Genomic DNA, 15,785 nt, shown 5'->3' with positions numbered 1-15,785 from the left:
GAGCCTGTGGAGGAACTTAAGCACAGATCTGATGGGCTCATGGCAGCCCAAGCCATGGAGTAGATAGGCAGTCGCATTCAGTACCAGTTGTAGCCTGTGTATCGTCTCCACATTTTAGGTGAGTTACAGTAAAGTGCAATGAGTTACAGTAATCCAGCCTGGAGAGGACAAATGCCTGGATCACTGTGGCCAGGTCCTCACCCAGGAGGAAGGGACAAAGTTTCCCATGAAGCTGAAGATGAAATAAAGCATTTTTGAAAACTCATGCTATCTGGTCATCCTGGTGAGGAGTCAACTTTTAGAGCAGAGATTGCATGTCACTGTTTGTTTGGACAGTGCCTAGCACAGTCTGGATGATTTCATAATGCCAATAAGAATTACTACTACTACTACATGTCCATGTGTGATTTGGAGGTGAGGGAGTTCTTAAGTCACAGCCCACCATGGGATCTTGCTGGGGGAGAAGTGGAGCCTGGTGATGGGGTCTATGCATATTTTCCAAAAGTAAGATAAGTTTTACAAGGGACAGTTGTCCAAATAAGCTGAAGCTGTGGAGGCTGCTGTTGTCAGCTGAGTTTTAGGACTTGTATCATGTATCAGGCAGGTGAGTATGTGTCACAGGTCTTCCTCCGCTCCCAATCTGCAGAGGAAACGAGTCTCTTACAGTCCTGGTTCGACAGCTTTGAGTCTTCAGCTCCAGTAGTAGCAGCTCATGCTTTTAGCTGTGGTTCAGGCCCTGGTGTGTTGGCCAAGATGGTGGCCATCACAATAGCACTTCACAAGCATTAACTGCTTAATTGCCATAATCCCTCTGTGAGCTAAGTAAATATCATTATCCCTCTCTCCGCTGTGGAAGGGATAGGGAATCACATAGAGGTCAAGGACAATGTATTCCAACTTGAGTGTATAAATCTAGGTACTTAAATCCATACTTAGGTCCCCAAAAGGAAAGTGATTTGCTGCCAGAGGTGTAGAGTACCTGCAGTTCCCTTTGAAGTCAATGAGATCTGCATTGGATGTGAGCCCATTCTTAATATGGTACTTGAACCCAGGACATTTCAGGCCTCGAATGGTTCCAGATGAGCTGTACTCTCCGTGACACTGAATGCGGAAACCAGAGCGCCTGTGTCACTAACAGGAGAATCATTTCTAAAATTATTAATGAGAAACACCTTGAGGAAAGGTTTTGGTTATTTAAGTGCTGTCCAGCCAAGTTGGGCCTGTTCTGGGAATAAACAGAGGGCTTCGTTTCTCGGTCTGGTTACTCTGATGCTTCTCCTGAGCATTAAACTGGGGAGGGGGAGATTAGAAGTTTGCTTCATGAGGAGTTCAAATATCAATCTCTAGGACAATGTAATGACCATTAAGCCGTTTGATATTATTATTCAGTATTTGTGAATCCGTAGCACCTGAAGTCCCCAGTCAGTGCTCAGGGCCTCATTGTGCTGTGTGCGATCCGGTCCCAAGTGAAAATTTAGTCTCTGCCCTAGAGCGTTCACACTCTGGGATTACAACATGGGGTCGGAATGCAGAGAAGGGTGTGGAAGGGTGAGATACCTGTGTGCCGAGCCTATTTGCATAAAAATCAGTAGTTCCACCCAGCCATTTCCCCAGCCACTTCCAGAGAACAGTATTTTGGAGTCGTCCTGGCAGAGGAAAACGTTAGAGCAGGGGTTGGCAACCTTTCAGAAGTGGTGTGCCGAGTCTTCATTTATTCACTCTAATTTAAGGTTTTGCGTGCCAGTAATACATTTGACCGTTTTTAGAAGGTCTCTCTCTATAAGTCTATAAACTATTGTTGTATGTAAAGTAAACAAGTTTTGTAAAATGTTTAAGAAGCTTCATTTAAAATTAAATTAAAATTCAGATCTTACCAGTTTAGTGCAGTGGTTCTTAACCTGGAGTGCACGCACCCCCTGGGGCAGGGCCAGTGCAAGGATATTTTACTCCCTAGGCGAAACTTCCACCCCCCCCCTGCACATGGGTTCATTGAGGGGCAAATCCCAACGAGCCTTTATAGACCCCAGGGGCCAGCCGTGCCCAGGGGCTGCTCCCCAAACCAGGTTCCCCCTCCACCCCCTGAACTCCCCTTGAGGGTGCACAGCGCCCCCGCGAGCCCTCCCCACCCCACCTGGTGGCCCCCGCCCCGAGTCCACTCACTGGCTTTTCCAGACAGGGGAGGAGGGGGCGGACCAACCCAGGGGATCTCTCTTAAGGGGGAGGGTGTGTGATGGGGCAGCCCCGCCCCGCACTAGCCCCAGCAGTGTCAGACCAGTAGATCTGACGGAGGAAGTCCCGCCCCGTTTGTACTGGGCATGCTCCAAGTGCTTGGGGAGTATAAAAGGAGGGAATTCAGCTCAGTCTGGGTTGGTGGCCGCAGGGGAAAGACCTACCGGGGAAGCTCCTGCGGAGGACCAGCCACCACCCTTGAACTCGCTGGGATCTGAAGCTTCCCCTGGCCGGCATGAAGCCCTGCTGCGGGAGGAGCCCGAGGAGGCGACGGACCCGGAGACCCGCGGAGAACAAGGAGATTCGTGGGAGGTTCCAACTCTCCAGACGGTAGGAAGCTACTTGCCCCCGGTAAACCTCAGCGTGTTTCGGTAGGATCTCCCCGCTGAGCCAGTGTCAAGGCCCTATGGCGCTGTAACCAGGGGCGATTCTATGGACTCTGGCCCTTAGGCCGTGCCGCCCTGTAACCAGGGGTGATTCTATGGACTCTGGCCCTTAGGCCGTGCCGCCCTGTAACCAGGGGCGATTCTATGGACTCTGGCCCTTAGGCCGTACTGCCCTGTAACCAGGGGCGATTCTATGGAGTCTGGCCCTTAGGCCGTGCTACCTTGCAACAAGGGGCGTGAACCCTCACACCATCCTTTTGAAACAGGGACTGTCAAACATGCCGCATCGTGTGGATGTCTCATGATGGGGCAAATGTGCACAAAGGGCAAAGATGAAATCCAGGAAACTTAATTTTACTTCTGAAAAAAGAGTTTAATCCACAACTTTCTATCACCATGATACATTCCGTAAGTATATGTTCTAAATCAAGCAACGCACCACCATGTATGGCTCCAGTGCCTCCAGTCTTGCTAATTCTTGGGTGATTACAGACCCTTTAACTGGCCGTGCTAGACAAACCCTCTTGAGTGGGGAGGTGTAGCTAATCTTAACAACTTTAAACAGAAACTTCCCACATAAGACTGAGCCATAGCCTGTTCCTCTTTAAATCGTGCCTCTGTACTGCATTGCTCTGCACTGTTGCTATGGAAGATGCTTCACCATAGTAATAACCTCTTTCAGGGAAGATTAAAAAGAAGCAGTGCACATGCTCGGAGATGCTTTTTCTTGTTCTGTTGGCTGTTTGCAGCGGCCATGTCAAAGAGACCATCACAAAGACAAGAGAAATCAGGTACTAATATATATATTTCATTTGTGGGATGGGGTGACTTTTTTGTTTCATAAAACTCCAAACAGGCCATGCTCACATTTTTATCGGCTGTCGGTTGCAGAGGCAGAGGCAGACAACACTTGAAAGCATGTTGTGATTATGCTATTTCTGTTCAAAAACCTAACAGTCACTTAGATGTGGTGTGAGACAACTGATGCCCCAAGGGAATGTTTCTTTTACAGAGGGGCTCATTAAAAAGCTGAGCTGGGGCTGGGACTGAAGATGTCTCAGGTGCCCTGAAAAAGTTTAGCCGAGCATCTGCTTCATTTGCCTCACTGGTGCTGAAGCTTCAGCATGAGATTATAGGAATTAGCTTCTTGTTCATGAAGCTCCAGTGCAGCTAAAGGCACTTTGGATGTAAATGGCACTATCCTAATTTGCGGTTTCAGGAGGACACTCTGCTTTTGCTGTATCTCATTGCAAGGACTAGGATTTGACTGGACTTGTTTTCACTTGGATCACTACTGATAAAAAAAACCCACCACTTTTGTGTGTGCTGTTAATGCTCTTACTAAAGTTTACTTTGTTAGTAAAGATAATGAAGACAGGCAAAGGGAATCAATAAATGCACGCAGTGTCTCAGTTCTTTTGTTGAAAGAATTACAGAAGGGACCCATTTTTTCCCTAAAACTGGCCTCCTGAGTTTGTGGCTGCAAAATGTGCAAGTCTGTCCACTGTAAACTTACACTACAACCAGGGATTTGTGCATGGAGCACAGATGATTGCACATAACAGTACTCCTTTGCTGGCCCAGCTGCCAATTTGCATATGCAGCAGGTGTTCATGCAAAATTTGCAGATTCATCTCAGTTGCCAGGGTTTGCAAACCCAGTTGCCAGGGTTTGCAACATCTCAGTTGTCTAAACAGCAGGTTTATTCCCTTATGTTTCTCTTGCAATATGAGGAAAACCACCTCTTCTGACTGGGAAATGTAGACTGTACTGCATAATGCTGTATTCCAGCATCACATTCCGAGCACAAGGATTAAACATTCTTATGCAACATTCTTGCTCAGTGTTAATATTTAAAAATTAGAAAAAGAACAGACAACTCATCCTCTTGCCTTCCTGTGCTCTGCTAATGAGAATCTGCACTCTCTGCATATGGAATTTATTTTAGTCTTGTTACTGCTTAGAACTGAGTAAGTTTTTCTCTTTGCCTGTGTTTGAATGTACAGCAACTGGTCCCAGTATACAGTGCTCCATCTTGAGCTAAGCAACTTACCTGCTTGGGTCAAGATGAAACACTGCATACAAGAGCTGATAGTGTTCACAGGCTTCATCTTTGTATTCAGATGAGGTAGCCTTGGGTCAGGCTGTCCAACACTTCCGACCATGCTTTCGCCATCTCTGGTGTACAGGAACAAATGGATGACAATAAGTAAAGGTCTGAAAACCAAGCAGGAATCAGAGGAGAGACAAGGGGGAATAATTCATTTCAAGAAACAAACTGCTGGCTTTGTTTTAGTTGTGACCAGTGACTATGCCTATGGTTCTATGGGTTGGGGTTTAAGAAAAGCCTCTTCTTCTGCATAAAGAAAGCTGTGTGACACCAGCTTTTGTGATTTGTTTAGTTGCAAAATAATTATAAAATTAGTTTTAGTTTTGCAGGTATATGTGAAAAGATGGTACCTTAAAAATGCGAGGGAGAGAGCACTTTTCATCTCTAGGTTCAAATGCAGCTTGGTAGCAGAGCTGCACAAATTCCCAGGGGTTAGCAATGACCCAACCATTGCTGGTTTGGGTTGGTGTTAAAATAGGACAAGTATCAGCATCACAAAGCTGGCACCATCGTTACCAATCTCAGCAGAGAGGCCAGAGACTGACTGAGCCATGGCAACTGAATTTCCATCTCATTCCTACAAGAAGTCCCTCTAGGCCAGGTTTGAGGCACATGGGTGGAGTGGGGTGAAGAATATTGCTCTGCCACTGTCCATGCTGTACCTATTCTGTAGCTAAAGAGAGGAATTTAATCTTCAGGACGGTCAGTCTTGTAATAATCATGAACATTACAGACAAAGGGTTTATTTTACAGAACTTAATGTTTCTCACTAATTTGTTTATTGCCCCTAATAAAGAAGGAAGCGCCAATTAGCAGGATGCTGACACCTTGCCTCCTAAGAAGAGTGGTCTTCCTGGTTCCTTTAATTTTTGTAGTTGTGCTGCTCACCATGGAGCTCATTAAAGCCGACCAAGAAGCAGGAACAACAATCCCAGCTGAAAGTATGTACTGCCCTGTATATGGTTATCTCATAACTATACATGAGTGTAACACAGATTTAATGCTGCAGCATTTACAGGTGTTTAAAGATCATCTTAATTCAACCAGTCCTGGAAACTTCATGTTTTCATTGCACTAGAGAAAATCTTCATAACATACTGTGTACCCCCTTCCTCAGTCCCACAGTGGCTTCTGGATCACATTCGTCCTCCCCATTCGCTCATCCAGGGCACCTCACTGCTCTGCACCTTCCTGTACTTCTTCAGCCCTATCCCTACCCTGCTTACCTGCTGTACTCTGCCAGAGTGGCACACCTTGACGCTCCATTCCCCACCCCCTACATTTGGAGCATCCTCTCCGGTCCTATGTTCCATGCAGTTATAGTCTCCACCTTTATATGGATCCTCAAGGATCACTACTTTCCGCCAACAATGCCCTCACTGCTGCCTTCATGCCGGGCATTATCTCCCAACCTAATATAGTAAAAATTTTCTTAAATTAAAAAAACGAATGAACAGGATACCGAAATAATAATAAGCACATCTCATAATCTTTCATGATCACAATCTCCATCCTCCCATTCCCCTCTCTTTGTGTATAGACATCCGTTGAGCTGTAATGAATCTAGTTTACATTATAAATTACTTGGAACAAGGACCTATCATTTTATTTGTCTGGAAAGTGCCATCCTCACCTATGGTTCTATGTATATAATAAATAATAATAACAAAATTAGACTAAGAAATATACTAGAACAGGGGTGGGCAAACTACGGCCTGCGGGCTGGATCCGGCCCCTCAGGGCTTTGGATCCGACCCATGGTGCTGCCGGCACCATGTCCCTGCGGCCCCCGGATGGGGGGGCACAAGCTCCATGCGTTGCCTTTGCCTTCAGGCACCGCCCCCCACAGCCCCCATTGGCTGGGAACGGGGAACCGTGGCCAATGGGAGCTTTGGGGGAGGTACCTGGAGGCGCGGCAAAGGCAGCACACGCAGAGCCTTTCGTTCCCCCCTCCCCCCCGCCGGGGCTGCAGCGCTTCCTAAAGCCACGCGGGGTCGGGGACAGAGCAGGTGTGCAGGGAGCCTACCCCGCTGCCACCCTGAAGCCGCTTGAGGTTAGTGGGGCTGGAGCCCGAACCCCTCCTGTACCCCACCCCACAACTCCCTGCCTGCACCTCGCAGCCCTGCTGCACCCCAACCCCCTGCCCTGAGCCCTCTCCCGCAATCCGCACCCCTCCTGCACCCCTGCCCTGAGCCCCTCCTGCACTCTGCACCCCTTCTTTGCCCCAATCCCTTGCCCTGAGCCCCTTCCTGCACACCGCACCCCCTCCCACACCCGGCGCTCCCTCCCGCACCCCAACCCCGGCCCTGCATACTATGTCCTCAACCAGATGTGGCCCTTGGCCCAAAACGTTTGCCCACCCCTGTACTAGAACATTCAGAGATTAGCTTTTTAAATATATTTTTATACATTTCTCCTTTTATTCAGCTACAGCTGAATAGTTTGGAGTGTTTCTTTTCTCAGGCAGGCAGACTTTTAAAGGACTCTGAAAATTCATCTTTCCTTATTATTAGGCAGACTTCATGTTGTACGATCCCGCTCCAGTTCACCAAAAGTGTGTGGAAATCAGTCAGTGTTTGCACAACAGGCTGAAGGTCATTGCAGCCTCACTGTAGTTCTTTCCTTGTCTCTACTCAACTTCAGAGTGCTGACTGGCCCCAAGTCCTGAACTTCTAATTTGAGCAAATCTCCCAGTGAAGTAATCAAAGATGCATAGAAGTTAAGAGGCAAGTGAGGGCATATGGAATGCCAATAATAGTTGATTTTAGAGCATATTAGTATCATTGCTTTATCTGTCCTGTCTCTGAATTGCTAATGTTTATAGGATATAGTTTCTAGTTGGATGAAGATCTGGACATGGTCAGCCACATTCTTGTGACCTGCAGCTTGGATTACTTAGACCAGAGAACACAAACCTTAAAAATGCTGCAATGAGTCCAGCAGGCAGCAGTCCACATTCTCAGCGACCCCAGCCACTAGGAGCACCTCGGTACACTGCTCACTACAATGGATCCCCGTGCAATAATGCGTCAAATTCAAAGTCTCAGGTCTTCACATTGACCCAAACTCTGTGTGATGATGATCTCAGATGCATTCCATTAAACTGTCCATTTCAAGCTTATGACAGCTGGAAACAGGACTTTCTTGGGAACAGGTCCAAGGCTTTGGAGGTCTGAGGTTTGTAACCATCATTTAAATCAGAATCTGTACCAAATGACTGGAGGACAGCTAATATGATGCCAATTTTTAAAAAGGGCTCCAGAGGTGATCCCAGCAATTACAGGCCGGTAAGCCTGACTTCAGTACTGGGCAAACTGCTTGAAACTATAGTAAAAAACAGAATTGTCAGACACATAGATGAACATCATTTGTTGGGGGAAAAGTCAACATGGTTTTTGTAAAGGGAAATCATGCCTCACCATCTTCTAGAATTATTTGAAGGGGTCAACAAGCATGTGGACAAGGGGGATCCAGTGGATATAGTGTACTTAGATTTTCAGAAAGACTTTAGCAAGGTCCCCCACCAAAGGCTCTTAAGCAAAGTAAGCAGTCATGGGATAAGAGGGAAGGTCCTCTCATGGATCAGTAACTGGTTAAAAGATAGGAAATACAGACTAACATGGCTACCACTCTGAAACCTTTCAGAGTAAAGGGGAAGCAGAAAACTCACTACTTCAATTTAGCAATCCCACAGCAACTAAAATAGTAACAAAGAAGAGAGGAAGGAAAGGGAGACATGGCAATAGTTTGTACAGCACCTAGCACAACGGGGTCCTGATCTATGACTGGCTCTGCCAGGAATTACCTCCATACAAATAGTAACTAATTAATAAGAGGAAGAAAAGGAAAGAACAGGGGGAAAGAGGAAAAATAATCTTAAATAAATAAATGACTTACTAAAACATAGTCCAAACTGCCTCAGGCAGAAGTGAGAAGAAAATTAGACGTCCTAACTTTATTTTTTATTATGAATTCTTTTTGAGGAACTCAGATACTAGGATCATAGGCATGGTATAAAAACATGAATGGATAGATTGATTTGCTTCCTGGACTTTCACTTGCAGCTTTTCACTACTCTTAAATCACAGCATTCGTTCTCTGCTTTTCTAAGCTAGCTACCCAATACTGGTAGTGGATGTTCCTGTTGCTGCCTTGTTTGTCTCTCTTGGAAGGGCCTGATTCAGTAAAAAGTCATAATCATTCCCTTTGATTACTATTTCATGCCATTTAGGAATGTCTCTCTACTAAAACTCTTCCCTAGGTCGCCCCTGCGTTGACTGCCATGCATTTGAATTCATGCAGAGGGCCTTGCAGGATTTAAAGAAGACTGCGTATAATCTAGACACACGGGTAAGGAGGCATTGGACTTTTTTGTGATATGACAAAGTTGTTTTGCTTAGAAGTGGGTAAAACTGATAGTTTTTTTTTGTTTGGGCAATATCAATCTGCTGTACACAGCTGTTCTCGAGGGAGGGTGTTGGGCAATATCTGTTCATTGCTCAGGATAATAGCATGGGTTACCTAGCTCCCTCTTATTCAATGTATAAGACCATTGAGAGGATTAGGAGCTGTGGTCTGCGCAGCTTTCAGTATTTTGATGACATCCCGCTCCATCCCTATCTCTATCTCACCCAACTCCGTCAGTGCTACCAGCCCTTGGTCCAGTAGCTGGTTGGGGTTGGGGCAGGGATGAGAGCTAGTTGGCTGAAGCTCATTCTGGTTAAGACTGAAGTGATGCTGGTAGGCTGGGGAAAAATTATCAAAAAATATTCCAAGGATTGTACTTTCCCCTCTTATTGAGAGTGTGTGTCTACCTGTTGTCACTAGAGCTTGCAATCTGTGGATACTGTTGTCTCCAACTACTGTTAAACAGTAGCAGTGTCTAGGAAGGGATTTTTTAGTCTTTGCCTAGCTAGGATGTTGAAAGTGTTTCTTTCAGATGCAAACCTTACTACTGTGAGTTATACGTTTTTCACCTTGATATTGCACTATTGAAATTCACTCCACTTAGGGCTGCACCTTAAGCAACTCGGAAGCTTCTTCAAGTCCTATCTTAAACTGTAGTGCAGTGTTGGTATCTGCTGGTAAATATCTGCCATGTTCCTCCCTAGAGGTGGCTGCTTTTCAGTGGTAGGTGAAATGATTCCTGTGTTGTGCAATTTAAATACTGGGGGATGAAAGACACTATGTAAATATAAGATATTTAAATTACCTAAACCCAGTGAATATGCATGGTTTATTGTCTAGCAGACATAAAATACCCCACTGTTGCATATGCAACATCAAAATGTACATAGACCATAGTAAGATCTTAATTTTCTGTGTTTTTCATTCATGCAAATTTTTCAAAAGAAGCTTCTAAAAATTTGATCATTATATTGTCTGCCATCTGATTTATATAAGCAAATGTATTTTACAGGTTTGGAAACACAAAAGCACATTGGCATTTTTAGAGATTGGTCTGAGGATCCTTTGAAAGTTGAGCCATAATGTTTACAGAAAAAGGCAGCTGCAGGGCTGAAGATACCCTGAAGATTTTACTATGGAAAAATGTGTTTCAGCGGGGCCAAACTGGTGCACAGCAGATGTATTTATTAAGCAGGTTTGTTTATAAGAATACAAGTCAAATGTATGTCAGACTCCTCCATGAATAAATTTGCTTAATGAATACATCTGCTGAGTATCACTAAACCTAAAACTACATATTCATGCCATGCTGAAATGTACCAGTACATCTTTTCTTCTGTTACAAGTATAGTTGAACCTCTTCAGCAAGCAGAGCGCTCAGCATCAGTTGATTATTCCCTGATACTCAGATTTCTGAAAGAGGAATAAAAAGTAGATCTGACCTGGCCAACTGGTTTCAAACTCCGTTTTTTTGCAGCGATTTCTCAGGACTGCTTCAAAAACCTCCATAGTGAATAAAGATTCTCAGCAGTTTCCCTGATGGGTTCTACACTGTCATGGCGACAGGTACTACAGCAAAGAAAAGTGAGGCTGAATAAAGGAGAGAGAGAGAGACTGCAGAGAAGACTGAATTCTTGAGCCCCTCGGGTCTCTAAATTCACTTGATGTTGGGGGGATGTATTCTTTTCCTATTTAAAAAAAATTAAAGTTACTTGAAGCTATATTTACCTGAATGGCAGAGAAAAAATTAGGAGGGAGGGGAAGGGGATCAGCTGAGATGAATGCCAAGGACATGTACCGTATATACTCGTTCATAAGCTGAATTTTTTTAGTAAAAAAAGGGACACACCAGAGAAGGGGGTCGGCTTATGAACGGGTATAGAGAGGGAGAGGTAGGACCCAGCCCCTCCCCTCAACAGAGGGAGCAAGGAGAGGCAGCACAACCAGCAGAGCCAGAAGGGAAGAGGTGGGGCCAGAGTCTCTCCGCTTCTGGCCATGCTGCTCTCCTCACAGCCCCTGAAGCAGCTGCAGCTCCGGGGCTGGCAGGCTGCAGGCGCGCTGCCCGGCCCCAGCTCCCAGAGCAGGCTGCGGCCACATCACTCGGCCCTGCCTGCCGGAGCATGTTGCAGCCATGCTGCTCGGCCCTGCCTGCCAGAGCACGCTGCGGCCGCGCCACCTGATCTGGCCTGCTGGAGCACGCTGCGGCCACGCCGCCCGGTCTGGCCCTCCAAAGCAGGCTGCAGCCATGCCGCCCAGCCTGCCGGAGCAGCTCCAGCCAGGCCGGAGACATCTCCCCTGGCCCGTCCCAGCTAAGGTAGGAAAGGGATGGGATGGGGAGAGTGTGGGGATCCTGGGCTAGGGGTGGGATCATGTGGGGGGTAGTCACAGGGGTTACTCCACTGACCCCCCAGCTTCTCCCCCCCAAAAATTTCCCCACTGGTTGCTGTCCTGGCCCATCAGGGTAAGCAGCTGATGCACTGGGACACTTTGTTTTCTTAGGTTTACCTCTGTGCCTGCAGATGCTCGAGGTAAACAAATCATCTTGGCCCACCAGCGGCTTATCCTAATGGCCCGGGAGCCAAAGTTTGCCGATCCCTGAAGTATAGGGTTGGCTTATGAATGGGTCATAAAAAATTTCCATTTTACCTTGGGGAGGTCAGCTTATAAACTAACTGGCTTATGATTATGTACAGTATTTCCCGATTGTAGGTATGACAGCTGAGTTTGAGAACATTACTTTGTGAAATATTCTTACAAAACCAGACCCTCTGTCTTTCTCCATCTTAATTTAGGAGTCTGTTTAAATCTAAATGACTGAATCCTTGAATGTGTCTGGACTAGGAATGTCCACTAGGAATTCTCTCTATATGTTCTCAAAAAACATTAAAGCGTTTAACTGGATGGCTCAGGAGATTGCTAATGGGTTATGGAGCTTTTCAACTCTCTGCTCACTAGTTCACTCTAGCTTGAGTTAGTGCTTACCAAAAGTTTCAATGTGATAGTTTATGCATCAATATGTCCGGTTGTCTTAATATATTATGTATATTTGGCAGACTATGTATAATGTGCTTGGTTGTCTTAATCTAGTTCCTATTGCTGCCATGCCATCCCATAAACCATTGATACCCTTACTGGTATTGTGATGTCCTACTGAGGACACCCAGAACTGTGAGCCAGTGTGCTACGCCTCTGCCTTAGCAAGAGTGAGAGCTTTGCTGCTGCTATGCTGTGTGTCAGCTCCCTGACACACCAGCCTGTTTGCCTTGCCAGCAAACTCTTCAAAACTCTGCCTATCTATACCTTGCTTTGCAGGTAATGATCAGGGAACCCCAGTCTTCCTGCAGTGTCTAGTCCCTCTTGCTGGATGGTCGCAGAAATTATTCGATTCCCTGCCTCCAAAAAAACAGACACATCAGCCTGTTAGGTGAGCTGAAGATTCACACGTCAGTTTAATATGCAACACTGAGATGGTTTTGTAATAAAACAAGAATAAATTTGTTAACAAAGAACAGAGATTTAGGTGATACTAAGCAAGAGAAAAAGAGACAGCAGTGGTTACAAATAAACCAAAATAAAACCGTCTTTCTAGAGACTAAAATTTAAGATTAGCAAATTATAATCTTTGCCTAAGCAGTTTTCATATTCACAAGTAGTTATTAATGGTTCCCAATCCTGCTGGAAAGGTATAACAAATGGGGTTCCGCAAGGGTCTGTTTTGGGACTGGCTCTGTTCAATATCTTCATCAACGACTTAGACACTGGCATAGAAAGTACGCTTATTAAGTTTGCAGATGATACCAAACTGGGAGGGATTGCAACTGCTTTGGAGGACAGGGTCATGATTCAAAATGATCTGGACAAATTGGAGAAATGGTCTGAGGTAAATAGGATGAAGTTTAACAAAGACAAATGCAAAGTGCTCCACTTAGGAAGGAACAATCAGTTTCACACATACAGAATGGGAAGAGACTGTCTAGAAAGGAGTACGGCAGAAAGGGATCTAGGGGTTATAGTGGACCATAAGCTAAATGTGAGTCAACAGTGTGATGCTGTTGCAAAAAAAGCAAACATGATTCTGGGATGCATTAACAGGTGTGTTGTGAGCAAGACACGAGAAGTCATTCTTCCACTCTACTCTGCGCTGGTTAGGCCTCAACTGGAGTATTGTGTCCAGTTCTGGGCATGGCATTTCAAGAAAGATGTGGAGAAATTGGAGAGGGTCCAGAGAAGAGCAATAAGAATGATTAAAGGTCTAGATAACATGACCTATGAAGGAAGGCTGAAAGAATTGGGTTTGTTTAGTTTGGAAAAGAGAAGACTGAGAGGGGACATGATAGCAGTTTTCAGGTATCTAAAAGGGTGTCATAAGGAGGAGGGAGAAAACTTGTTCATCTTAGCTTCTAAGGATAGAACAAGAAGCAATGGGCTTAAACTGCAGCAAGGGAGGTTTAGGTTGGACATTAGGAAAAAGTTCCTAACTGTCAGGGTGGTTAAACACGGGAATAAACTGCCTAGGGAGGTTGTGGAATCTCCATCTCTGGAGATATTTAAGAGTAGGTTAGATAAATGTCTATCAGGGATGGTCTAGACAGTATTGGGTCCTGTCTGCAATGCAGTCCAAGAATTTATTGGATGGTCTGTGCCCCGCTGTGTTATTTCCCAAACTTATATCTGGATAGTTGAAGTCCCCCATCGCCACCAAATCTTGGGCTTGGGATGATTTTGTTAGTTGTTTAAAAAAAGACTCATCCACCTCTTCCACCTGGTTAGGTGGCCTGTAATAGACTCCTAGCATGACATCACCCTTGTTTTTTACCCCTTTATTTATTAGCACTTCCAGTTCTTCCGGCTTATTACCCATACTTCTCGCATTCATATATGGGCATCTAAGATACTGATTTGATCTTGCCTCCCAGTTTTGCCCTGACCCTCCTTTCTCTCTGCCATTATGGCCCACGCTCCCTCCTATTTCCGACCCATCTCCCAGGTCTCCATGTTCCCCACTTACCTGTGGGCTTTGCTCACCTGTCCCCGTCGAACCTAGTTTAAAGCCCTCCTCACTAGGTTAGTCAGTCTGTGTCCAAATATGGAACAGCTTGCTTCCATGTGAGGAAAGGTTAAAAAGATTGGGCCTGTTCATCTTAGAAAAAAGATGATTAAGGGGGGATATGATAGAGGTCTATAAAATCATGAGTAGTATGAAGAAAGTGAATAGGCAAGGGTTATTTACCCCTTCACATAACACAAGAACTAGGGGTCACCAAATGAAATTAATAGGCAGTGGGTTTAAAATAAACAAAAGGAAGAACTTCTTCACACACCACGTAGTCAACCTGTGGAATTTGTTGCCAGGGGATGTTGTGAAGGCCAGAAGTATACCTGGGTTCAAAAACAAATTAGATAAGTTCATAGAGGATAGGTCCATCAATTCCTACTAACCAAGATGGTCAGGGATGCAACCCATGCTCTGGGTGTCCTTAACCCTCTGACTGCCAGAAGTTGGGACTGGATGATAAGGGATGGATCACTCCATGTTCTGTTCATTGCCTCTGAAGCATCTGGCACTTGCCACAGTCAGAAGACCGGATACTGGGCTAAATGGACCATTGGTTTGACCTAGTATGGCCATTTTCATGTTCTTATGACATTTTCTGATGAAATCCCATTTCATTTAAGAATTCCTGATTAGCTCTTCTCATAACCTTCTGTTGTAGGGTGGGATTTTCAAAAGCTCCTCAGGGAGCTAAATGCCCAATTTCCATTGAAAGGAGTTGAGCTCCCATCTCCTTTAGCTGCTTTTTAAAACCCTTAATCTAAAGTTCTCCACAGGAGAAAATATTGTGAGAATGGACCATACTCTTTTATTACTAACTGAACTTGATGGATGCTTTGCAATGAACTTGGCATTGATGGCTATGTTTATCTGTGTAAATACTGGCAAAACAGATATTCACTTGTTCAGAATTCTAATGGGTGTTTTTTAAAGCTAGCCATGAGATGTTGGACGTGTTATCATTATTCTAAAAAGTTAAGAGGTCTGAGACCGTGCATATTTAGGATAAATGAACCAAAAACCAGGTTCCAGACAACCATGAACATTTGGCTGGGTTCAGAATCTGAACCTGGATCCAGATCCAAAGTTTGTAGTGTGTTCTTCTCTCTACAATGGGCCTAACCAAAACCTCAGCTCTGAATAGCCCTAAATTTTGATGGACTCAAAATCCAGGTCTTAATTTAGCAGCTGGGACCCATCTCTAATTTTTAGGTGTAATTTTAGGGATATTTTAATTTTGTGTGTAAACAGTTTTATGATCATGCCCAAGTAACAGCTACCAAAACCTCTATTTGTTCTTTATTAATTTCTACACTGTTCATGGTAAATTAGTGTATGCAAAGCATAGCAAATTAGATATGCTCATGCAAATAAAAATAAAACATTAGTCATGACTGAGTTTGTAAATTTTCACTAGAAATATAAAAGTTGGTAAGTAGCCTTGAGACTTAGCTCAGAAACCACTGGCAAGCTGTTGGGTTATCATATTCAAGCCTTTATGAGTAATGTGAAGGTGATATTTAAAAGGCAGATGATTGAGTGCTTTTAAGTGATTAGCAAAAGTCTGCTTAGACTTTCCCACTCAGAATAACTGAAGGGC

General features: G+C 44.9%; 1 protein-coding gene across 1 annotated transcript in view; it reads left to right on the top strand.

Moving 5' to 3' along the window:
- Positions 1-2,425: 2,425 nt before the first annotated feature.
- Positions 2,426-15,785, top strand: part of NICOL1 (NELL2 interacting cell ontogeny regulator 1) — a 29,696-nt gene continuing 16,336 nt past the window's right edge. Inside the window, exons 1-4 of the mRNA XM_008169689.4 lie at positions 2,426-2,559; positions 3,298-3,406; positions 5,522-5,666; positions 8,987-9,075. Of these exons, the coding sequence (XP_008167911.2) occupies positions 3,323-3,406; positions 5,522-5,666; positions 8,987-9,075 (318 nt within the window). The 5' untranslated portion in view covers positions 2,426-2,559; positions 3,298-3,322. The remainder of the gene's footprint in view (positions 2,560-3,297; positions 3,407-5,521; positions 5,667-8,986; positions 9,076-15,785) is intronic.

The sequence above is a fragment of the Chrysemys picta genome, chromosome 5 (genome assembly GCF_011386835.1).
Source record: "Chrysemys picta bellii isolate R12L10 chromosome 5, ASM1138683v2, whole genome shotgun sequence".
NCBI lineage: Eukaryota > Metazoa > Chordata > Testudines > Emydidae > Chrysemys > Chrysemys picta.
This window is presented reverse-complemented; position numbering and strand designations above follow the sequence as displayed.